Source organism: Sturnus vulgaris, chromosome 2 (genome assembly GCF_052056855.1).
Source record: "Sturnus vulgaris isolate bStuVul1 chromosome 2, bStuVul1.hap1, whole genome shotgun sequence".
Classification (NCBI taxonomy): domain Eukaryota; kingdom Metazoa; phylum Chordata; class Aves; order Passeriformes; family Sturnidae; genus Sturnus; species Sturnus vulgaris.
This window is the reverse complement of record NC_142244.1, coordinates 87,450,545-87,477,497: the sequence shown is the minus strand read 5'-3', so window position 1 is coordinate 87,477,497 and position 26,953 is coordinate 87,450,545. Positions and strand designations below refer to the sequence as shown.

Genomic DNA, 26,953 nt, shown 5'->3' with positions numbered 1-26,953 from the left:
TATCTTAAAGGAAAACAAAATTACAATCCAGGTGAGTAATATTCTATTAAGCAATCAGCAAGTTATAAATAATTACATGCTTGTCTGTGCCTTATTAAATGAATATTTTTTACATTTATTAGTATCCTGACATGCACATAGTACTAGGAGTCTAATGCATCAGTGAGATATATCCAAAATTATAAGAATTAATTTTTTATGTTAATATGTTCTTAGGACCCAGTACAGAGATATTTTTGAAGCTGGGATCTTTGCCTGCCTATTTTATTGTATTCCTCAGTGAAACGTTTCCAAAATCAGCATGTTTTTGAAATACTGGTCCTAAGATATGTTTTGTAATCATAATTTAAATTAATTTAAATAGATTGTTTTATGCACAGATATAACTAATGAATTTTAAAGTTAAACAATGCCACTCTCTCACTAAATTATTCTGCAGGCAAAGGAAGAAAATGCAGCATTTCCCCCCCAAAATAACCTGAGCAAAACCTGGGCATTTTATAGAGGGCAACCCATAACTTTATTCTAGCACACCAAATCTAAACTAGTGAACTGTAGCATAGTTGAATACCATCCAATTTTCATACAAGATATGATATAAAGCACCTTTAAAAGAAATCCCAATTGATATAAAACGTCACCGTTTTCTGCACTGATTGCAGAAGGAGATATTGCAGATACTGGCACACGTCTTGAGTCATGGGATGATCTCATCAAAGAAGCAAGTTTGTCATCTGTATCGGGTGCATGACAGTGGTCACAGGCCACCATCTGGGATGCATGCCATGTGTCAGCACCAAAAACAGGAAACAAACTTTGTGCAGCAATTCAGAAGGTTCTGGCAAGAAGGCAGCTTGTTGCTCGCCACTAGCAGTGTCACTGGAAGACACCACTGAAAATACTGCAACTTCCAGAAAGCCTTTTCAGTTTCATATGGAGTATTTCCTTTCCTCTACACTATAATTCATTAATATATATGTAGCTACACAAGTTATTGAGGAAATAAAAATGAAAATAAATTGGTGGTTAAAGTGTAAAAAACATATTAAATAATTCTGTTGTGAAAATAAATGGGCAAATTATGCATCAAGCGTAAGATTCATGGAGATTCAGTCTCTATTTTAAAGCAATTTGTAAAGCAGTCTTCCTCCTCTAGTAGCAATCACTCTAATTCAATGACATGGCTTTTAAAATGTCACATCACTGCACACACCTGGACCTACTTTCCTGAGCTTGGACTGTAAGCAGAACAGCAGGATCTTAAGGAGCACATAATTATCCCAGTATGGAACTAGCACTAAGTCTATACTGAGAGCTAAGGGCTTTCTGTGGTTTTTGTGATACCCGTGGTCTTACCTAGGAATTAAAAATCTAATCAATGCATGCATCAGTTAGTGACTTTTACAATCCTGGTATAAAGCAACACTCTCAGTCAGGCTCTGCTTCAGTTCAACCTGCTTACAGAGTGTTTAAGGATATGCTGTTATATCTGTACACACATTGCTGGCTGGTACACCCAGCCCTAATGCTACACTTTTCATCCTAAGCTTCATCAGACAAAATAGCTTAACAACCCTTCATATCTGCCCTGTCCACAGTGACAGCCACACTCTTCATGCAGTCATTCAGCTAAGTGCATAGAGGAAACAAAACCCTACGAGCAGCAGATCTTTATTGAGTGGATGTAACTTTACAATGGCTCATAAAGATCTGCCTAATAGGCTGCATTCACATGGTATCTTTTGAGACTAGTCAGAATTGACTGTAACTATAAACCCTCAGAGAAATGTTTAATAGGTATGTGATGCTTACTTCTCTGAAGTATCTGATGCAACTGGATCTCAGTGGGAAGGACTAAATTCTTTCTAGGCATGCTTTTTTGGAAAAAAAAAAAAAAAGCTAAAAAATAAATAATCAAATGAATGGCCAATTACATCTATGCAATAAACTGATATCAAACAGAGTCTTCCTAGAACATGACATGAAATAAAGCTACAAAACACAGGAGAGGTCATCATATGCTGAAATACTGTTTTTACCTGTGCTGTCTAAAATAACAGTGACAAAAGAACTTTAAAACTTGGGCTTTAATACACTTCTGCATTCCTGGAGTTAGCTGTGCCATTGCTTCTACATAGCAGTATATAAACAAAAACCATTTAAAATTTTTATTTTCCCACTTGTGCTAAAGAGATTCAGTAGGCACAGAGACGACACACACTCTTTAACAACACACTCTGTGTTGTTACACACACACTCTTTTACTTTGGAGTGTTTAGCACCATAATGAGTAGATTCCAAGAGCACTATAGCTGTTTCCACCATGATGAAAAGTAGCATCAAAATTTGTCTGCCAAAATATATTGATTTTGAGAAAATGTAATTTAGAAAAAAAAAGTCACTGAAGACAATAAATGTTTTGTTGCAGCCTCTCTGTTAATGTTTCAGTATTATATTATTCAGTATTCAGTTTCATATTAAATTAGCACTGCATAGGAAAAAAATCAGCATTATGATAATAATACTAAGTCTACTACTTGGTGTGCTCCTGCCCTAAACTCCGGAATTATTTCAGAAGGCTTCTACAGGGCCTTTTCTTTGTACCCTGCCAAACTAAGAGTTTTAACTCCTCAAAAGGCACCTTGAGTCTGTCTCCTGTCTGATGACAGCAGGAATCCACACTGGAGTCTAAAATCTCATAGCTGTTGTTAAGGAGGGATGAAGAATATATTGGCACTTTTGAACTTTCTTGCACCATCTGGTCATTTGGCCAAAAAAGTCTTTGAACTGAAAAAAACCACTTGAAATAAACCATTAGAGGGAATTTTTGAGCACTCTGCAGCAAGGATCAGCTTCTCCCATTGTCTGCTTGCTTTCTGTTCACCTGCTGCTGTTCAGCACACCTGAGACTTCAGCAATTGACTGATCTGGAAAACACTACACTGGTTCCAGGGTAGATAACAGCAAAGAAGATGTTGAGGTGAAGAACATGAGAAAGTACATACTGAAAAATTAAGACTGTGTCAGTGAAAGGTCTGTGTGTGTGCAGTAGTAACCACAAACTGTGTCTAATCTGAGACACGGAGGGACTCATTACCAACTCCTGATTAAGGGTGTTTGTCTTCAGGTGCCATACCTCAAGCACGACCTCACCACAGGAAAATAATCCTGTTTTCCACTTTTTTATGAAGCAAAAACAAATTATTGTCCATTCTCTGAGATGCAACACTTAAACCTGAGCTCTACTGGATTTTCTGTTCCAGATTTCACAATGACTTAGCTCTGAAGCTTTATCTTTTTAGAAACAGAGGTGTCACGAGTCCTGGAAAGAACACCTCATTTGCTCTCAATTCCTATTCTCCATTAAAAAATACAGATTTTAACTTATTTCAAAATGTATTAGAGTTTCTTTTTTTAAAGTTCATTGAAGTCATCAAAAACTCTCATCTCAGGGATTACACACTACCTTATACCATGGAACTTGGTATTGTAAGCAAAAGGAGCTTGAGGAAAAGTAGTCTTTATTAATCCATGACTGAATATTCAAAGACATGTGGATTTTCTCTTCCTGAATTCCAAGTAGCATAATTCAAATTCAAAGATTTTTGAGGACTAGTGCAATTTAAAGCAAAAGATATGCTGCTTCGAAAATTCTGGACTAGAAAGTCCATAAATTTAAGGGAGAGTTTACAGCTTTTTCTCTGTAACAGCCACAGACAGACACACACACTCCTTTATACTGCTTGCACCTGGAAGTTTTCTGAAATTCAGAGGAAATAGCTGGTGAAAGTAAGCAACTTCCAAAATCTGCACGTGTGCATAGAGGCAGATTTCCTGGCAGCGTCAGTAGTTTACACTGGGCAGCTCTGGGGATTTAATGAATCTAACAATGAATTAATGAAGCTAACAATGGTGATGACGAGCATTACAACAAGATGTTGTAGAAAAACATGACATGCAAGAAAAAACGTGGCCAAAATTTATATCTAGATATTTCCTTTATGTAGGTGCATATAGGCTAAATAAGCAGAAAAATTTATTTTCATATCCTTTAGATTAAGCATTAAGAAACCAATTGCAACCACAGATATTCCTGAAGTGAAATCATGGAGGCTGGGAGATTTTTCCAGGGAAACACCACCTTTTTTTGTGTTACTCATTTGTGTTACTCATTAATCTGACACTGGCCCCAGTGAGAGATATGATACTGGGCTAAGACACGTTTGGTATGAACTGACACAGCAATTCTTACACCTGTTTACCACTGCCACTCACAAACAGGCAAAAAATGAAAATAAAGAGGAAGGTATCACTTCAAACTAGTTGCTAATTAAGTCATGAATAAGTAACACATCAGATGGAGATGTGCTTCAGTGTCCCAAAATGAAATGAGAATTAATTCTAGAAAAAGGAGTTGGTACTGCTTTGAGTTATCTATATTAGCACTGTGGTTCTAATTGGGAATATGCTTTTGAAGTGCATCTGCCACATGGTCTCCCTTTCTACACCCTGGTGCATGCTGCAAACCTGTTCTGGAGCATGTCACAGAATCACAGAATAATAGAATGCTCTGGGTGGGAAGCAACCTTAAAGACCACCTAGTTCTAGCCCTGCTGCCACGGGCAGGGACACCTTCCACTATTCCAGGCTGTTCAAAGCCCCATCCAATGTGACCTTCAATTCTTTCAGGGATGGGGGATCTACAACTTTCTGTACAACCTGGATGGGCCCAAGCCAGGGGGGCTCTCCATAAGCAGACCTAGAGAACCAACTATGAATTATTCCCACTGAACCAAGCCAGAACTACAAGGCAAAATCTCAGCATTTAATATGGCCATTGGCCACCCAGCTGCATTCCACACATCTGCACCCACTGGGATGACCAGTACCAGCCTTTGTCACCAAAAATTGGACCAAAGCTCAGGAAGACAGGTTCTGTCACTGGTTAGCTGAAGGATCTAGGACATGCTTCCTCTCTTGTCTGGTGTCTCCCAGCACGAGACTTTTAACCCCCTTCAGATGGAACTTTGAGACCTATTAATGAAAAGTGATTTCCAGTTATTTCAAACACATAGTTAACATGGTGTTCTGCTACCATCCCCTTACAACAGACTCTGTTGTACCTTGGATTTGTAAACTACCTATTCCTCACCCACATCTCACTTGTCAGACTCTCCACTAGAGCTAAAACACATTTGGGCAGAAACAGACTCTCTGGACCCTATCAGGTCCTCCCACAGAGCACACAGGTAGCTCAGTGCCAAGAAGGCATTTATTAGTGGAAATCTTACAGATTGCTGCTAGGAATGGCAATGTCAGTTGGCTTCTTTTTCCACTGATTTGATTCCAAAATAGACGATTTCCTGCTTTTGTTAACATAAAGCTTCCACAGTAATTCTACATGGCATTAAAAAAAAAAATCACCTAATTTGATCAGTAAATTACCTAATTTGATCAGTATATATCAAACCAATTTTTATCCACGTTAACTTTATTGACATTTTTTCCCTCATCTCTTATACATACCGAATATGAAATATTTATTTAGACTGCTGTAAAGGAAAGTGGAAGCTAAAGCTGCATCCCAAGAAAGTTCTAATAGTGCCAAGGATGAAAAGACAAGGTGATAACATCACACAACTGGCCGTGGCACCCAAGGGAGACAACCTGCCACTGCAGCATCAGCTATAGGTCTGAGGCTTGAGTCTGGAGCCATGCACTTTGTCCAGAAAAAAAATTCTTTGGGAAAAACTAAACTGCAAACATAACTGGAGCCTTTTGTCACACATAACTGCGGGGAATTTTTATCAGCTCTGAATTCCTGCTGAGAATTCACCTCCATTTAAAAGTTCAACACGTATAGCTTAGTGAGGATGCTTAATAAGGTTAAATGCAGTACAGACAGCACTTCTGGTACAAAAAAAAAAAAAAAAAAAAGAATTTATTAGGCCTGCAGATCAGTAGATAAATTTCTCAAAGACACTCTATAGCTATCTCTCTACTAGTGAATTAAACATGACTAGAATATTAAACATATACTCTGGCATGAGCATCTCAAGTCCTCCCTATTAGACTATCTCACCCTCCAAAATGGGGTGTCTATATGATAGCTGGGTGTCAGAAGCAACTCTGGCACTTGCAGACTCCTGAGCAGTGCCTGGAAAGAGAGTAACAGCTGGCAGGGGCCAAAATCACATGTGAGAGCTCCAAGAATTTACTGTTACGGTTGGTTGGAGTTAAGAGCAATCAGGAATGTTTTCCAAACTTTGTTGTGAAGTAACCTAATGGCAGCAATGTCTGTACATATCCCCCCACTACCTTTTTTCTGGAAGTCAAGAGGCATGGTGGGACAGCAGAAGAAACACAGACACAAACGTAAAAGCAGGTCAGGGAAATTCAGTTCTTGGGGATATTTCTTCATGGTGCAGCAGTACTGTTGAACTGTAGACACTTTAACAATTTCTTTAGGATGTATACTAACTCTAAATGACACCAAGCCTCTGAAGATTATTGAATAATTAAAAAAAAAAATCTGCCTCCCCTTTTATCATGTTTAATACTCTGGTTTGTTTATTCCCATGAAGGGAAAACAAAGGAAAAAGACGGTGTTGGACCTATTGGTTGAGGTAACAAAACTTTTTATTCATTTTTTGTATTTTTCACTTGGAGTTTAGCTTGAAAAGAATTAAGAAAACATTTTGATCTCCATCAGATAGAACAGAACAGCTGAAGGGGAAAATGGGAAAAATTTTCTCAAAACACTTTCTTTTTCCTCTGATCCCAAACTAGCCAGGCTGAGCCAGCTCTCAGCATGAACTACAGCACAGTAAGGACTACAGAAATAAGAAAGACAAGTCCTCTAAGTGTCAAACAGAGCCCATTGCACACAAATTCTGTTTTCTGCTCAGCCTGACAAGCTCCTTTCTGTATCTCACCCAGACAGAAAAAGAGTATTAGCTCCAGGGAGGTAATTTCAACAGAATGCCCAAAGAGAATCCTCAGTTGCTTATTTAGTCTCTTGCACTGAGACAACATCCAACATCCAGAAATGATCTGGCTATTTCCTAAACCTCTAGATTAAAAGATTCTCCTTTTCATACATAAAACTTACAGAATAATGCTAGACAATGTATCAGCTGGAATCCCCATTGGCATTATTGTCATTGGCCACCAAAGAAAACCCTCTACTAACAACAACAAAAATAACCTGGAGAGTAATTAATGCAAAAAGGCAGGTTTTTGAAACACATCATCATTTGAGAGCCCCAGCCCATATTCTTGCAAACCTGAGGAGTGACACTGTTCACATCTGAACACCAGCCCCAGTTCTGTTAAATATTTTGCTGCTTTAAAAAACAAAACATTAAAAAAACCTCAAACAAACAAAAAAAACCCCAAAACGAACAAACACACCAAAAAAAAGAGTGGGCAGAATGAGACACAAAATTTCTACATATCAAGGGATGACCAACACAAGTAATGTCTGAAAAAAAAAAAAAATCAAAGAAATTAAGATTTGAAGTGGTTTTGGAATTCAGTTTTATAATTACATACAAATCTGCTGCTGCTTTTAGCACACATTCCAACACTCACAATGCTGGAGTCCTAGTTTTTCAGGGAATATACACAGAATTGAAAATATGGCCATTTCTTGCCCTTCAAAACACCTAAAAATTCAGGTGATGATACCTAACTACTTAAAAATTCCACTCTCAGTGTGAAGATCGGCAAGTCTGTAACTTTAGTGCCATCCTACGATGACACAATGGGATAATTGATGGTCAGGATATCAGCATTAGCACTGGATGGATCTGCTTCTGCCATCCTATATGACAGACAACAGAAGATGGGCCAAAACCTCTTCTTTTTGACCACTGGAATTGCACCACTGCATGTAAGAGCCAAATTTGACACAATATTTGCCCTGGAAAGGAAAAGACAACGCGTTCCTCAGAAGTCTGATATGACATAATATGCTAAACCAGTCTCCTCTGGAGTTTTTTCAGTCAATCAATAAAATAACTGCCTTGGAGGATTATTGAATACATGATTTTGATGGCATGGAGACTGCAGCTCATTCTGAGTGCCTGCCTGTTTACCAATGGGTCTTGTGAAAAACAATCAACATACCCAGTCCCCGCTGAGCGATGATAACCAAACAAAATTGAACTTTCACTCCACTGTGATCATCTAGTAATCTAAAAATTGAACAATTCCCTCCTGCCTTCCTTCCTTGCATTCTCTAACACCATTAGAAACAGTCACAGTTATGATATGGCTCAATGCAGCAAAAGCACAGGTAGGAGTATACTGGAGGATTTTTTTTGCAAAGGTCTGGTACTGCAAGCTTTTTAAAAATGTAACCCTTCTTGTATTTCTTTATACAGCACAAATTTCTGCTATTCAAATCAAAATAAACAAGTAAGACACTGTGTAATGATATCATTAAAAATAAGCACTCTCTGTTTTCAAAGAAATTAGCATGCCATAAAAAAAATAAGAAAATTACTGACAGCTCTGCCTCACCAGCAGAAAAGACAACATGGCAAAGGACTTGAGGCTGAGCATCGAGCACTGAGGCCAGGGCGCTGGCTGTAGGCAAGGGCATCTTGAAGAATATGAAACAGCCTAACTGGCAGGGGGTTGGTTATGCTGCACAAACTGATGAAAAAATATCACCCTTCTGACAACAAAAGATGACCAGAGAACAATAGACGTGAAGGCCTGGCAAGGGACAACAGGGAGAAAAGATGGAAATATACTAGTGACCACAGTAAGAGCTAGGACAAAATCTAGTTACAGTGACAGATGACCACAATTCAATGACAGATTGAAAAGTAACCCTGACACTTTCATCCTTTGATTGCCTTCATCAACATTACATCTAGTCAATTCTTCATACCCATTATTTCCATGAATCTGAAGACTTATCACTCATTTTTGAAAGGTAGTGTTTAATTTTGTGTCCTCTAGAAGCAATTAACTAAATCCATCTTCTGAATCTTCAGCACTGTTACTGCATTATTGCCATGTTTTAATCTAATCCCTCCGAAGTGATCTGCTATTAAGTATAGATTCATCATTTTATTTCAGGTTTGCTTTTGTTTCATGATCATGAAGGGCACCACAATAACATGAATATATATAAGAGACATAGGATTCAACAGTGCCACACACACTAGGGTACAGATGAAATTCAATATTGCTCTGTAAATGTTAAAAACAAACAGCATATAGAAGTGCAAAGAATTTTAGAACTCATTTATTACCATATTTTGCAGTATCAAGCTCAGGAGGGCTAGCTAATTGTGTGCCAGAAAGTAGCAAGCTGTTTGTATTCAGCTTAATTCGGTAGTGCTTTCAGAGAGAGGGATGGATCTGGTTTTCCCCACAACAGATTTTCTTTTTTAGACTACATATCCTAAGAAAAAGATAAAAATAATGATGAGAAAAAAACAGCCTCCTGCTTTCCAGCACAAAAGATGTGAATAATCAAGAGTCAAGAGGGATGAGAAAGAAAAATTGCAAAAGATTCATACAGGAGTCTCATGAGATTTGGTCACTTGCTCGAGCTATTAACAAAAATCATTCAGGGACTTTTAGGGAAAAGTAGCAGTAAATTACTGTGACTTCTGTCTTAAAGACAGCTGCTCGGTGAGCACCAGCAGTCAAATTAATGGATATACTTACATCTCAGTAGAGTAATTCTTTTTTCATTTAAACCACCTTGCTCATATAGAAACCTTCGTGCCAGCAGGTTACTAAATGACACTATAGATGTGTGTCTCTAAATAACTTAAAGGCATATATAATGCAAGGTTGTAAATGAGATCCTTATAGATGGGACTAATGAAAGAAAAGCATAATACCACAAGTGTTAGGGCTAGAGATTCCTTGAGGAAGGCAATGCAAAAGAGATCTTCTGTGAAGGTTAGAAGCTTTTCTTTTTAATGTAAAGATCATGAAATCCTAGAATACCAGCTTGGAAGGTATCTCATCTTCCAAATCACTCATGATGATATTAAACAGATATTTGTAAAACAAATAAAGAATATTTTACTAATGGATAACAAGATTACATTATGTAAACTTCCGGCTTCCCTTTCCAATTTATAGCACCAGCATCCAATTCAGAAGGCACCCAGTGCCACATAAATGGGTATGCTGGGAAAGACACACAGTATCAGCCTTGATGCAGTCAGGTAAATAATATATGAGCATGTGACTAAAGTGGGTCTACTGGAAAGATAAGCTGATCAACTACCTTAAATGCATTTGCTAATTCACTGCCCATCTTTTTATCCCTCTTTTATTTTTTTCCTGTCCATTTAAGGGGGATGGTTTATAAAAAGAACTGCAGGCAGATAATCAGCATTTTTAAAATAGCTAAGTTATTCCCCAGCTTGCTCAACCATTTTTCTGGGGAAAAAAAAAAAAATCATGAAATGCTGAAGGAGACACCATTTTTGATTAAAAGGAAATGAGATATATCCTCCTTAAAATTGATTTCCCTTAATCACCTCTCATTTACCACACACAAACACACACAGGTTCTGCCAACTACTTCTCTACACGTTCCATAAGCCTTTACTGCCTAAGGATAACCTGCTTTCTTTGTCACACCAGGTAAAGGTGAAGTCCAGTCCACCTCATTGATGCAATTAATTTGCACCTATGTTCTAGGTACCTAGCAAAGGCTGCTTATGGCACACTGGTACTTTCTTTACTTTGTTTTCACAAAGTAAGTATGCTGGAAATCCTTCACTTATAGACCCTTATCTATCTAAACTGAACAACATCTCCTCTGAATTTAAGTGCAGGTAAACTGCCTCGTGTAGCTGTCCTGTGCTCCACTTCAAGCTCCTTCTTCTCTTCATAGGTGCCTGTCACTCAAATACCACAGATTTCTGCTCAGTCATGCAGGTTAACATGCAGCATTTGAACTGTGTGGAGTTGCTGTCAAGGGGCATGAAGCCAAGCAAGACCAAGAGACAGAGTTCACCACTCATAAACAAGTCTGCAACTGCAGTTTCCCAACACGCAGGGAATATCTGTCCACCTATTTTCTCAAAGAGGAAAAGAAAAGAGCTCTGGCAGCTGGGTAGAGTCAAGAGGTCACGCAGGTGGCATTCACTTCACTCACTGCCAGAAGGGTAACAGATGAGCTTTTGGCTTAAGCCACATTCACTGTACAGAGAATGGAAAGAAACAAGGCACAATGAATTATCCACAAGCTCATTGAGCTCCACAATGAGCTGTCTTCTAATACAGATCTGCCAATCAGATCAGCTGCCTCACCCTCTGGCTCTCCCACTAGAAATGATGGCTATGTAACCTCACATGGATGCAATGAATTGCACTTTCTGGATAGATCTAACCTAACAAATCAAGTGAGCCAAGGAGTTTTCTTGTCCGAAGGACAAGCATTGTTGCACAGCACAATTTGTTTCTATCTAGCTAAACTTGTTTCACAGCACAACTAGCTGCATCCAAGCTGCCTGCTAGCAGTGGGGCTGGCATGTGCTAACCTACAGAGAGTATCAGACCTAGGAAACTGCTGAGACAAATCCATGCTAGTGACTGACATACAAGTGCATGCCTGAGCACAGGGGCTGTGCTCAAGCACATAAGTCTTGACATTCTACAGATTATCAGGAGCACCGCAACTCTTAAATTTAGCAGTGCCATAATTTGTGGCTCTAAACCAAAACTAAGGGTCATATATATTCTTCTGCAAATCCTGAAGACATCTTCATATATAAAGTTCCAGTGGGTTTAGGAGATATTTTTGTTATCTAAATAGAAACCTATTGTACATGACCGGAAAATGCTTAGAAAGTCCAGGTGCATAACCTAGGATTTCTATTTGAATAGCCTAGGAGGTCAGAAGCTAAAGCAAATCACTGCTGATACAGAGAAAAAAAGACATATCAATGTGCTATATTACGAAAAAAAGGCTTAAATAAATCTTTTGTATCTTTAACAACTAACCAGACTTACCGCATTACCCAGTAATATTGAGAATTTAAATGCAGCTTTGTATCATCTATTATTTTCAACTTCAAATTTTCCGTGCATCCTAAAAGGCACAGTAGCATAGGAAACCACCAGGAAAAATGGTCATCTGTTTGCAAAATAAAATTTGATTAAGTGGGAAAATTAGTTCATATTCTCACCCTTTAAATCTCAAAGATTCAATTTCTTACTCTTCCTGAATTATTTCCCCACTTTACAATGTGACAGGGGCTCTGATTCCCTGCACAGCCAAGTGCAGCTCCTGGATAGCAAAGCCCTCAACTTTTTGATTGTGCTTCAGCCCAGTCCAAAAGCATGAAGGACCCTGCCCAGCCAACCTGCACTGGATTGCAGCTCAACATTTGACATTGCAGCTAAGCAATGAGCTCACATGCTAAAGCCATGATGGGTAAATAACAAACAGAATGGGAAACCTTCAGATATCCCTCCTGTTAACAGGACATAGTTATGGGAGTGAAGTTCTTCCTTTCAAGCAACTTCAGGGTTAAGAGGCCAGCATAGTAAGACAGTGGGGCTATCTTGTATCTCAATTCAAAGAACAAGGGATGACCTATTTTTAATCACACGGATTTGAGCTTGCTTTCAAAGGCTATCTTCTCTGTCCTACATTTTGATTCAGAATTCACATAAAATCTATATGAAAAACCCTCTACACTTCACACCGTGCACAGGATTCACATGCAGTGCACTAACCTGCTGGCTAATAGTACTTAGTCAACTAAAGCTCAGCTGTGTACCAGTTCAGGGCTGTCTTCTAATTATCTTTGAAAAGACAGGTTAAGAAGGAACAACAGGTGGAACTCATTCCAACATTAACTGGGAAAAAAGCATCTATCCTAAGTCAGTCAATTCCTCTCATTGTCTTCCCCATCCCATTACCCTATTAGTACCTGTAGATACCAACTCCAGGAGGGACAGTCATCCTTGTCTTAAATACCTGGTTTAGAACAAAAAAAACTCTCTTACAGAAGTGCTTCTCTCTGTTCAAGGGCACTCTGATGATCAGCTCTGGCTGGATGCTGCTCATACACCAGATAACCTATTTAAAGTTTGTGAGACAAATCTTATTCAGAGACTAACTCCCACTGGTACAACCATTCTGTACAGAGCTCCGTGTTGACTTAACTTCACAGCATCCAGAAATTCTACTAGCTGCACCAGAGGTACCTCTGGCATCTCTACAGAGTGCTGTATTGTGCCATGGAGACATACCCATGAACTAATGAAAATTCAACATTCATATTAGTATTAAGGAAAAAGTCATTAACTGCTATTGAACCGCCAATTATGCAGTGTAACTGCAGACCTCCCAGCACAGCTGTTTTATCTTCCCTCTTTGCTATGTGCAATATTACATTCATATTGCAGATTACATTATCACAGCAACCTGTAACCAGCTCCTAACTGCTGAGAGAACAAATTATTTTGCCAAAGTTATCAGTTCAAATCCGTAATAGTGAATAATGAATTAGACATGCCCAGACTTGGGGATTTTTTTCCTTGCAATATCTGTAGTTATGAGGAACTGTGACATTCAATTAAAAATACTAAATAAACTGTCGCTTTGAAATGATTCTTCTTCCAGCTATTTTTTATGACTCCATGTCACAGGGGAGAAAAAAAGAAAGTTTGTCCTGTATAATCTAAAACCCCTGATGGTAGCTAAATATTACTCAACCTCTTCCACTGAAAGTTTTTATTATCCTTCAGTATTGATGGATTGCACTTGATATTACCCAAGTCTAAATTCTTTATATAATCATATCTTTATTAAAAGGAAAACTGTGGGGAAAAGTGAATTGTTACTAAATCATCCCGATGCTCTGGTGACACCTAAACAAAAGGTGCTCTCCTCAATTACAAATCACTGGAGATTGCAAAAGAAACCTAGAGAAGTAGTAACGTGTTTATTGGCATCCTCCCCAAGCATCCACCACCAGCAAGTAGCAGAGTCAGGACATTTGCTGCTGTGGACCACTGTGTCAGATATGTCATGGAAGTTTCTATGTTTGTCTATTGTCTTCTGCCAAGCATGACATTGCCTGCTGTGCCTTTATCAAATTGCTAAGCTTGCTGTATCACTACAGACATGAAATTATCTGAATAAAAATTCAGTGCACTAATAAAGATCTTCATATAAATATCTTTCTTTCCTTTATCTCTTTTGCTCTCTGTCTTCAAGGGAGTGAAAAAAATTGCTAGATATAGAGTAGGTAAAAACTCATAAAGTTTCTGTCAATTTTCCACTTCTGTTAACTTAAATTAATGCATTTCTTCATTACCTGGGCATGATGAAAGTCTTTCAGCAGAAGTAAAAATACATAATGATGACATGCACAGAAGTCCTGACCTTGTAGCTTTGTAACTTTTTTCAGTGGCTGCTATGTATATTTGCAAGAAGGTACGTGTGACACCTGCTGCAATCAATGCAAAGGTATTGAGAACACAATAAAGATTTATATACAATGCTGGTGACTAATGACATTTCAGCTGGCAAGGCATATACTTATGGCACTGGCATTTATTACAAATGTCCTATGGGAAACTTCTCATCTTCTGGGGCATCAGCGTGATACCAGCAGGGGCATCTGAAACCACACCAAGACACACTTGTGAGCGCTGACAGAAATAATAATTAAATCAGAGCAGAGATTCACAGAAATAGAGTGCTGGAGAACACATCAAAGCATCAGCTAGCCCAGCCTCTCCAAAGGCAAGAGCAACACCACTGGAAGAGGTATTTATCTGATCCCTGCTTGAAAACTTGAAAAAAAGGAGATGCTACAATAAAATGTGGCTAGATGAAAACCAATTTGAAAACAATTCCCTAATTTCATTAATTTCTTCAGGTCTAAATTCAGTTGGTTCTAAAGAAAAATTGATCATTGTTTTCTCACCACCAGCATCCTACTTATTGGGAACTTTTACTTCTTCTCCTCATCCTATTTTTCAATGTTAAACAAACCCATTTACGTCAACGTCACCGCATATGCTGTTTTGTAATTATTTTAATTGGAAACACTTTTTCCCGTTCCTTACACCTCCTGTTTCTTTTCATCTCCCTGAAATGAAAGCCAGTGATGAAACACTGGACATGGCATTCTTGTTTAGGCTTAACTAACGACAAAGCAAACGCTGTATCTTGTGAGTGACACTTCTATTTATGTACCCCAAGGTAAGATGCCTCTTTTTTCAATTATACTGCACCTGTGACTTTTTCACTTTCTTTAGATTCTGATTCGAGTAAGACCTTTTTTTAGTGTCCTACTGCTTAGCCAAATCTTTATCATTTTAAATAATGGACTCATCGTTCCTTATATAATGCAGCACTTCATGCTTGCTCCTGCTTTATTTGGGCTATTCCTCAAGTTTGTAAACATAATTTTGAATCCCTTTTTGTCCATGGAATACTTGCAATTATTCCAGACTGATGTCATCACAGATCATGTCTATTTCATCATCCAAGTCTGGATGATTGAATGCTGGCAGCTGGAGCTGGATTTTAAATAGTCCATTGGCACCTCCCAGCAACATTAACTACCTCCCTGTCTCTGCATAAGCAGGTATTCCTTCCCCCTCGGAGTAGCTGCTTTCCACTGCAGATAAGCAGAAGCCTGTCATCAATTCCCCTGGACAAAAAGGAGTCATTTCCCTATCACACCGTCTGCTACAAGCACTTCTTTGCCTCTCTCTGTCAGTAAGAACTATGAGACATGACAGAGATGGAGAGAGAGAGAGTGAGGCAGGCTGGGGGAGTTCATGGGTACTGTCCTGAGGAAGAAAAATGGATGGAGACAAGGCAGAGGATGGATGATCTTGTAGCTGGTAACTAGAGAACAGGTAACCTGTAAAATAGACTATCCTCCAGGATCAGCGCCTCTTGCTGTGCCCCTCTTGCAGTGGATGGATGCTGGCTCATCACCAGCACAGTGACAGCACTCTTTGCAGGGCTATGCTGGCCTCAGGAGATCCTTCCCTGCTTGGGCACCACTTTTTTCTTCTTCCTTTTTTTCCCCCTATATTATCTATCAAATACACACATGTGTGTATATACACACATATATGCAAAATTATTTATGTGGTCTTTCTGCAATAGTACGATCTATTCTCCAAAAAATACAGTACATAATGAAATACATAAAAACAACATGAGAATAGAAAGTCGCATATTCTATTTTATACTTCTGTGATTTGTGAGCTAGTAATAATCTTCTAGCTAGAAAACTTGTGTTTGCAATACAATTATGTAACCATTGTATCAGAACAACTCCTTTAATTTCTCCATTTGAATCTTCAAAGCAAAGTATGTCACAACTCGGTTATGATTTTCTGGTAACATCAAGATTCTGTTTGCAAAGTATTTAGAAAGCACCTGTTCATGGCAGGAAATATAAGCTACACTTACAGTAGGAAACATAGGCTATATTTCACTGTGCCCACTCAAAAACTAACCAAGTTGCCTTGGCTCTCTCCATACCATTCAGGAAACAAGGACACCTCCCAGAAAGATTAATCCTTCCATTTAAAAGTTAACAACACACTAACAACAACCTAAGATACCTGGTACAAATTAGTGACTGTCTCCTTCTAATTCCAGAGGGAACCTGGGGCATAAGCTTTGGCTGTACATCTAAGGAACAATTCACTTACCTAAGCAAATTTCGGATGCCTGGATTATGCAGGACCCCTGCACAGGGCTGGCAGGGATAGCAAAGGATCTATGGAGGTTCACTCAGCTCTAGAGAGGCAGCTGGAGTCCAAACAAAATACCTTGAGGCACCTAAAATATCTAAGAAGCACTATTACATTGCCTTTTCTTATTTTAAGTTCTTTTGATTGCATCACCTGTATTGACAAGAACAAGACTCAGTTGTTTAAATTTCAGGAGCTGGTCCTGTGTCTAAAACCTGTGCACAGTGACACAGCAGAGGACTTGTAGGAGATCTGCACGAACCTGGACTGGAAATGGGAGGGCAAGTATGATACTTTGAAACCAAAATGATAGTAGACACCTTTGCCCAAGCATCCACATTCTGTTCTAGATCTCCATGAACTGCACTTGTAGAGTTTAGCAATCCAGCTCTCACTTAGACATCTAATTCTATAAATCTCAATTTACATAAATGGAATCCACCAAAATTTTTTATCATCTAAAGATGTGACAGATTTCAATAACAGAAGCATGACTCTCAGTACTTCAGGTGAAGTTTGAATTAATTAACCTAAAAATAATTATTTGTGTATCCCCATCATGGAAAATAGACACTATTCAGTCTCAATAAATAGTAACTTCAGTTGACCTTAGGGCAGCAACTAAAACAGTTTGTCAGAAAGATGTCAAAATTGCTTTGAAAATCAGCAGGCACTCAATGAAGTCCATATGCATACTTGCAGTTTTATAAAGGCACATGAATAAAAATAAAAATTACAGTGTTAGCATAGAAGAGATTACATCCTTTTTTAGAGTGACAGCATAGAATAGATGACATCTTTTTCAGAAACAACAACTCATCTGTTTTAAGGTCTGACTTTATGTCAAACTAATTTTCTGACTACAGTATTCTCAAAACAGCAGGACGACTATATAGCAAATGATGCCTCCTGGGTTTTGCTGGTTTAATTTTATCAAAATTAGAGCCTTTGAGAAACCCTAGATGGACAACTCTGAAGTCCTCTCTATAGACAAAGACAATGCAGACAGTACTTCTGAGAGCAGTAGCACATTGCTTATTCTCTGCAAAACATTATCTCTAAGAAGAAAGGTTCATTTTTGCTCTAATCCCCTTGTTTTCTCCATCCACTTTATAGCATTACTTCCCATAAACTATGAAAGACATTCTAAAATTATAGTAAAATGAAAGCATAGTACTTTAGTCTTCCAGATATAATAATGAGTTTAAAGAGGGGGTTATTTGGAGATTCAACACATTGATTATTAACTTCCTAAGATACAGAAGTATTTGGATGGTGGAAAATTGAATGCCTGGAACTAATGTATTTGATTCACAGACCAAACACTGAAGAAAAATCAGACTGTTAAAAAAAATGCAAATTGTGGACACTGAGTGGAAATACGCTGACAGACTAGTAAAAGCACAAGAACTATTTCTTTTTCAATTCATGTAATGTAAACAAAACACCTAAAAAACACGGCAAGAACAAAATATAATCAACCTGAATCATGAAAAATGATAAAATTTACAGATAAAAAATTGAAATCTGAAAACGGTAATCTTCCATAATCTTCATTTGCAAGATGACTTGGAGTATATTCTCAGAATTACATCTGTTGTTATTATTGATCAGTATTTTGTTTGGAGATTTATATTTCTGTACAATTTATAGTGGTTTTAAAAGCAATTGTTGACAGTCAGCACAAAAATACGTAGGTGCTTAAGTATCCAGTTACACATATCATTTGTGAAATAGACAAGTAACTATGGGAATGAATGTGCAGGTTAAGCAGGGGAGTAAAGCACACTGACATATAGATACAGACATATGTGTAGGTAATTAACAGACTGCAGCCCTTCCCTGAACAATGCACTTCTTATATGCAACTTCATTAATTCCCCCTTGCTCCCACGTATATGTAACTTGAAGTATAAATAACAAATCATGTGATTTTTATAACATACATGTTTACAATTTTAATAATGCTACTCAAAACTTTCAAGATGTTGTGAAATCAAAGAGAAACTGCTTATTTACAACTTTTCAGTAAAACAAGTTGATGGTTTGCAATCCTGATACTTGCATCTGTCCTCCTGATCCAGCTTAGCGTTTCAGCATCAAAAATAAAGAAAAATGTTAATCATTCCATGTAATCCAAGGAAGATGTACATGGTTATCAGTAAGTCTATTCTAAAAAATATCTACAGGAGCCTGGATGTATAGGGCAAAGGATTTAGTGATTTTCAACAGAAAGACTAAAACCACACAAATAATTTTTTTAAATGCAGGAAAGCTTAATAAATAGCTAGTAAATAAAGATTCATAGAGGAATATATTATATATAAACCTACAGTTTGATTATGAATAGAAAAGTGCATGATACAAGCTGTAATTCCTGTTACAAAGAACTGTCATCATGTCACTGAAAGTTACATTACAGGCTGCCTAGAAAGCAGCGTAATAAAACTTGCTGTAATAACATTTTATTTATGTCCATAAAACAGAAGAATGGTAAATCTCTGGTTATTTTCTTTTTAATACAGATATGAATTTTAACAAGCTAATTTATAAAAGGTTACACCAATGTCTAGATTTAAATCAAAGGAATTAATGTCCATACTACCACAGCTCACACACAGAAATTCTTGTAACAGATTTCAATAGCTGATGAGGCTAAAGGTCAACACTCACAGTATCTGTTTGGAATTAAATGAAAGAATATGTCAAAGTTTAAAAGTTTAGTTTGCAATCAGCATGAAGTTCATAAGCTGTGCCTCAAGTCTTCAAACTAACTGGGCCTTTTTTTTCCCGTCCAAATTACTACTTCGAATAAATACTTGAGTAATCTTGAAAAGCTCCTTCTCTTCATCCTTATTCACTGTTCATTGATATGTACTCAAGAATCCTTGCAGGCCAGTAAAAATTACTTAAAAGAAGCAGAAGTAACCAACTCAGGTAGTAGGTGAATATAGCTGTGCTTAGTCAAAGATGACTTCTTTTCCAGGCAGGTGAGACAACCTCAGCTGAAATTCTGGTTGTAGTAAGGTGTTCACCAATCAGAAGCCCTTCCTGCTCATTTTTCCTGAAATAAACTAGTACAGTTTTTATAATAAAAGTACTTTAGCAACTTTCTTCAGAAACACATCATTTGTTTCTTTTGCAAGATCTGTATTGACGTTTTTCAGATTTTGCATTGCTCCATGAGAGGGCACAGAAAAAAACACTTCTCTGCAGCTGTTCTGGCAACTAATGGGAAAGAATGGGCACTGACTCCCGGGGCAGCTGGAAACTTAGGCACTTGGTACAATGATACACTGTCTGAGGACACACTGAGCATCTTCTTGAGGAGCTCCCATATCACTGAGGATCTGATTACCCAGCCCAGCATAAAAAGCGGTGTAATTACTTATACTTTCCCTTATACCCCTGCTACAGTGGGTTGGACAAGTTATTTAAACCTAACAGGCTTTCCTGCAGCTGGGAAAAAAAAAAAAAAAAAAAACGAAAGAAAAAGCACAAAAAGCAGCATACATCCCCTCATTTTCTTTCCAATCTCAATATGCCTTTCTCTGATATTTATTGCCTCTCTGGCACTTCACATACACAGTGTTATATATTAATTTAATGAGTCATGTAATGCTTCCCTAAGACTGGAACATATCCAGAGGTGGGGAAGGTGGCAGTGGGGATAGTGAAGTCAGACTTTTCAATTACTCTTCAGAGAGTAGCTTTCATTCAGCTCCTTTTTTTTTTTTTACTTGAGAAGCAATCCTACCAGTACAGAAAAGCCTGTCAAATATATGAAGTGTCTCTGCAGTTGCCTGAATCTGCATGAAGTCTAAGTCAAACTCTTGTAAGAACCATCTCATTTTTTTCCCTCCTGAATGAGTACAAAGGCTGGCATTGGTGACACTTTTAACTGCAAACAGGTATCTCTGTCAAAAACATTTTTTAGAAGATGAGAAGTAGATCAGAAGTTTCTCTCTCAGAATTTCAAGTAGAGAGGGTAAAAGTAGTGGCATGATTAATGAAAATACAGGGATCATGTATCAAGCCAAGATACACCAGCTTGTAACACTGCAACAGTGCATTGAAGGAGAGGTAGTGCAGTGTTAGTGTCACACATACTATAAGAGAGCTCAGCTTCCAAACGTGTACACATTATTTTTAATGTCATAAATGTAACTACAGCATTGCAGAGTGACTGGTCTTTCTACATGAGGTTTGCAAAAGACAAGGAAAAAAACTGAGACACAGAGAGAAGTAACTTGCTCAGGAACATGAAAAACCCACCTCAGATTTAGGATTAGGGCAAGAAACAGAAATTGTACCTTCTAACCTCGAGTCATCAAGGTATACAGACGAGAGGACCAAAACGCAGAAAAGCACTAAACACCTCCCTGTCCATCGGCGAACACGACAGCCCCGCACAGCATCACTTTCCCAGACAGGACTATACTACTATTCCTCCCAAGTCCACTCACAACCGCGCCGGCTCTGGGTGCTCAACAAGCCTTAAAGCACTCGCACGTGTCAGAGTTTACCCACAGACAAGCTGGGCTGTTCGGATTTTTTTGCCCTGAACCGCGTAAGAAGCAGGGAGATGCCGCCAGCCGCATCTCTCCTTCACCGGCCCCGGCGAGCCCGGCGGCCGCCGCCAGCCCGCCCCGCATCCCGCGGGCTGCGAGGCCACGGCAGGTGCGGGCAGAGCCCCGGAGAGCTCCGGCCGCCCGGGGTACCGGGGTAGGAGGAGATGATGGGAGGCTGCAAACCGCCGGCCCGGCACACTCGCGGAAACGGCCGCTGGCAGTGACAAGGAAAAAGGGGGGAAGGAGGAAAGCGAGTCTCCAGGGAAATAAAGTTTTCAAGCGAAGAGGGCAGAGCTCGGAGCGCCGCGCAGCCCCGCCGCCACCCGCCGAGACAGCAGCGACTTCGTGAGAAACGAGGGACGGGGAACGGGCGGCCGTGACCCGGGCTACAGCCCCGGCGCCGGCCGGGTCCGCCCGCTACTCACCATGTTGACTTCGGAAACCATGTCGATGCTGGCGATGTCGATGTTCATCCCCACGCAGACGGGCGGACCTGCGGGCAGAGCAGACCTTTACTCGGCGGCAGCGCGGGAGCGGCGGCCGGACCCGCCGAGCGGGAGCGGCGGCAGCACCGGGGACAGCTGCGGAGGAGGGGGGGATCGCCGGGCGGCAAGCCGGGCAGGGCGACTCACCTCCGAAATCCGGCCGGAGGCGGATGTCGTAGCCCTTCAACAATTTATCCACAGTTTCTTTCACGAAGGACATGTTGCCGGGATCGTTCACACTGTGGAGAGAAAGAGACGGGGGTGTCGGGCGGGAGAGGCAGAAGCCGGGGTGCCGGGGGCCAGGGGCGACGGCGGGAGCGGGGCGGGAGGGGGAGGGCGGGGGAGCGCATCAGCTTGTTCCCCTGGAGAAACGCATCCCGCTCCGCCGCCGGGGCACGCTGGCTCCTACCTCTGGGCGCAGCAGACCACGGCCACCAGGACGGGAGCAGAGAAGATCCCGAAGATCCTGCCTCCCCCAAAGCCCCACATCCCTCCGCTCCACGCTCCCTTCGCGCAGCAGCAGCAGCCGCCGCCGCGATCCTGCTGCCCCGGCTGCCGCTGAGGAGGAGGCGGAGGCGACAGTCCCCGTTCTCCCCCCACCTCGCCCTCCCCCCCCAAAAAATATCCCCCACCCCCTGCCCCAGCACCACCACCCGGCCCGCGGGAGCCGCCCGCGCACCCGGCTGCGCTCGCCCCGCGGCCGGACGCCGCCGAGCCCCGGAGGAAGCTGCCCTCCGCCGGAGCCCGGCCAGCCGCCTCCCCTCCGCCCGCCGCCGCCCGCCCTGCCGCCTTCCCGCCAGCCGGGAGGGGAGGGGAGGGGATGGAGGGAGGCAGGGCACCGCCGTCCCTGCGGGCGGAGAGCCCGAGCTGGGGCGCCGGGGGAGCGGGGCTGGCGGGGCCGGGGCAGGCAGCGAGGGGCGGTGGCTCCGCGGGCACCGCCTCGGGGCACGCCCGGCTCTGCACGGCCCCGGCCTCGCCGCACCCGCCCGGGCGCGGCGATGGTCACCGGCAGCTCCCGCGGGGTGTCCCCGCAGCCGGCTCCATCTCCCCGGGGTAGGAGCGGCACTGCGGGGCTGGGGCAGCCCGCAGGGTCCCCCCTGGAGCCGGTGAGAGGGTCTGCCCGACGCCGTCCCTCTGTCCGCCTCTGTTTTGGGGACTGTGCCCACCTGCCATGTGGCGCATCCTGGGAGCGATGCCCGGGGTGAGCCGCTGGGGCGGGAGAGGGAGCTGGGCTGGGACCCCTGCCATGACCTGCAAGGGCCTGAAGCTGTCTGTGCCATGGCCAGGGATGTGGTGTGCATGTACAGGTGCCGGGCCTGAGGCTCCTCCAGCCGTGCCTGCGACAGTGCCCGCTGCACTGACCGAGATGGACATGCCCTGCCAGGCAGAAACTGCTGGGTTCAAACCGTGTGTAGCCAGGCTTGTCATATGGGACAGGAATGAACGGAAATGACACTGCCACCACACATGTAGGGTGAGAGCTGTCACCTGTGAGCTTCTGGATGCTCTCAACTTTGTATAAAACATTGGTTAGGTGAAGATAGCACAGTTGTTATTATTTTAATCTTCTTCCGTGTTAATTAGTCCTTTCAGCAGGACTTATTGGTGTGGAAACAGAAGAATGTTGACTTAGGTATATTGGTTTTGGTTGCAGAGGCAGCTCCTCACCACTGGAGCTGTTCACTGTGCCCTATGAACGTACAAACATGCCCTTGGCCAGCTTCTGATTCTGGTCACATTGCAATCAGTGGCCATTGGTCCATGACAAAGCACATCATTTCAGTAGCCAAGGGAGAAAAGCTTTGTCTTTCTTTTTCACTTTTAACATCTGTTTTTCCTTCCACACATTCTCTTCCCTTACAAAAACTGCTATGAAAAGAATGGCCATTGAGTAATGCCATGATATTATGTACAGGTGAGAAAACATGGATGGCTTTTACTCTCTCCTCAACAAATTATTGAAAAGAAAGGCAAGTGCAATCCATTGTCCTGACCTTTTTGCTGTTGCAGCTAATTATAACGATCCGAATAAAAGAAGGAGCAGGCTCAGTTTTAAAAACGATTTTAAGCTCTATAGGCAATGCAGAAAAATGTAAGAGTAGGAGCAATTAAGTGCTTCCAAATCTTGTGATTTCATGTTAATATTTGGATTTTTAATAGTGCCATAATTACTATGATTATAAAGTAAGTGAAAATCTTAGCTTTTATTTAAAAATCCTATTAAGCTTACGATGAAAGTTTGAGAATTGTGGCATGAAGCTACATGACTCAAGGGCTCATAAGTGAAAAGTCAAATAATAAGTAACTATAGAAGTAATTTTAAAGTCCTGGGTCCTGATTTTTTTTAATGCTGTAGATGGGCAGTACTGAAGACCAGTTTTTTGAAGACTATTTTGAAGACTATTGAAGACTATTTTTTCAAAGACTTCAGAAGGAGTAAATTTAGGGAAGGGTACTAATTCAATTCTGTCCCCCTAAATTCTGAAAGAAACTATTAACACCAAAGAAAATATTTCTTATGAAGAGTTTAACGTGATTTAAAAGCACATTAAAACACTAATAACTTTTCTTGAATAGATTGCCCGTTTTATAACAGAAATAAAAAAAGTTAGCACTATTTCTGATTAATGTGTTATCCTGGTACTTTGGAAACACATCTGAGGTAAGAATGAATCAACAGTGCTGTAGAGTCTGTCATATTTTATCACACTTCATTTAAGTATTTGTCTTCTTGATCTCACAGAGCAACAATTTACTTGGGAACAACATAAAGATAATCTAGGCTGGAGTTGATGAACAAGGAAGTATTTAGTGGGTTATGGAACATTTGTTCCTTGGGTCTCTGGATTCTATTAGGCTTAGCAGTAACCAAAAGATGTTAAAAACTATAAACAATCAATGAATTTCATGCAAGGTAAAAATCGTCTCGACTTCTCTGTGACATGGCATTTGCAGTGAAAGTAGCACTGTGGGTTTTGTCTGCAGGAAAGGCTCATAACTAAGCTTCTGTGGCAGTGGAATGAAGGTGAGACACAGCAAAGACCTGCACAGGATTCAAGGAAATAGTGGAAGCCCAGACTTTCCAGGAGCTATTTAATGCGGAAAATATGGAGATAAAGAAATAAGGATAAAACAGGGCATAGAAATCGACTCCTTGTCCTGCCCCAGAATTCAACATCCTGACTTTGCTTCTGGAATGAGACTCCCAAACGTCTCCTTTCAAAAGGCAAGCAGGTTATTTCAAGATATGGCTGGAAGGTGTCTGGGAACTTTTATTCTCCAAAGCAAAACAAAGTATCCAGTCACAACCTGTAAATTGTCCATCCAAGAAATTCCCAAGGACGTATCTCCTGAGATAAGCCCAGACTCCAGGATCACAAGGTAAACTTTTGTTTTTTGAAAAGTTCCATTTTTCAGCAAATAATTAAGTAGCCTAGAGGGAAGGAGCTAACATAACTCTGTGGCCTACTGGTTTGGCTGTTGCCTGGGAATTACTGTTATTTCATAAATAATCCAGTGATTCATGAATTAATTACTGGATAAAAGAAATAAATGTTCAGTGGTATAAAGAACGGAACCCAATTCTCTCATTCTTTTGGGTGCCTTCATCATTGTTCATTTTCACTCCTTGCTCTTTTTTTAATATGCAGTCTTTTTGTCCCAGTAAAACTATCCCTGTAAGATATGAGACTTTGAACACTGCAGTTCAGGGACTAAAATTAATCACATTTTCTACAACTTCGGTGAATGTTCCAGCCTCTGGGCCACTGGACAGTTAAGATCTATGCTCCTGATCAGACTTTGTTCAATGAGAAAAGCACAGCATGTGTTCTTGACTTCCTCAGCATTGCCAATATTGTAAAGGCCACTTCAACAAGAGATAAGTCTAAACTGCAAAGGTGAGCATTGTGTATGAAGGAGCAAAAGGACTGTCCTTGCTCCAATGCAAATAAGTGTGGATCAATACAACTGCCAAGCCTGCACATGAAAGAAATCTTTGAGGGAAGTTGGATTATAATGGATTCATCAGCTAAGTCTGGGTTAGCAGGTACAGGGGCTGGTCTCTAGAGCAAAAACTCTTGTTGCTGAGGATCTGATATCCATGCCATACACACCTGTTGTTTTGGGTTTGATTTTTTTTTTTACCCCATTAGGAAAAGTGGGGAAATCTGGTCCACTAGACTAAATGCTCATTAGCAGTTAGAGCAATGTGCTGCTGGGGTGTATTTTTCAACTTAGTTTGAAAGGAGTTGTGTGCATGTACTCCGAGACTGCTCTGAGATGTGAATCAAAGCACAGTAAGTAGAAATGATCAAGTGATTCACTTTGCAAGTACAGTCCTGCTCTGCAGTAAAATGCTATGTAGATGCATCCATCATCTCGTTTCAGAAGGAGCTGGAACAGAGCACACTCAGCCCTTGTCAAAGGACAGAAATGGTTGAAGGCAGTGGGATTGGAATGAGAAGCGACTCAAAATTTTGGAACAAATTCCAGTTTCCTTCATCATTGTCAGTACTAATGGAGATACAGCAGAGGAGGCAATGACAGGAAGGCTAGAGAAAAGGAGAGGTCTGCTCACAAGTGATGCATTTGCAGTACTACCACTATCAGTCACCAGATGTAGGAGAAAGCTTGGCCTGAGAATCAGGGAAGAAGTATTTGATCACACCATACAATAAATCACTTTGCGCTGCAAAGTGGTACTGGGTGTTTACCTGACAAAATGAACTTAACTCCACTTACAGACTGAGGTCAGAATCACTTATCAAATATTTTATTTTTCATTTTCCTTTCTGGATTCTCTGTCATTTAACTGATTTTGACAAAGATCCAGTTTTATCCTGAAGCAAACTGCAATCACAAAGAGTTCAGAGATACAAAAGAGAGAGAGACTGAAACTAAAAGAAAGAGGGAAGAATTGCTGTTATGGCTGAAATGTTGTCTTCTGAGGAACACAGGACATTAATCTTACTAGGCTGAGACCCATGCTGCTGCTTACCTGCTCTGCCTTGCAGCAATTTTAATAGCCTGCTGGTTTAACCTGCTGAGAAGGTGTAATTAATAAAACTGGCTGGGAAAAAATACTAAAAATACTCGAGAAAATTTTCAACACTATTTTTTTTTTTTTTTTTTTTGCTAAACCTGACTTCTTTTTCGCTTTATGAAATC

General features: G+C 40.6%; 1 protein-coding gene across 1 annotated transcript in view; it reads right to left on the bottom strand.

The window, feature by feature from the left end:
- The window catches only part of GABRB3 (gamma-aminobutyric acid type A receptor subunit beta3), a 115,415-nt gene extending 93,061 nt beyond the window's left edge, over positions 1-22,354 (bottom strand). Inside the window, exons 1-3 of the mRNA XM_014892578.2 lie at positions 22,194-22,354; positions 21,932-22,023; positions 21,725-21,792 (exon numbers count right to left, since the gene is read on the bottom strand). Of these exons, the coding sequence (XP_014748064.1) occupies positions 21,725-21,792; positions 21,932-22,023; positions 22,194-22,273 (240 nt within the window). The 5' untranslated portion in view covers positions 22,274-22,354. The remainder of the gene's footprint in view (positions 1-21,724; positions 21,793-21,931; positions 22,024-22,193) is intronic.
- Between the last annotated feature and the right edge of the window lie 4,599 nt (positions 22,355-26,953).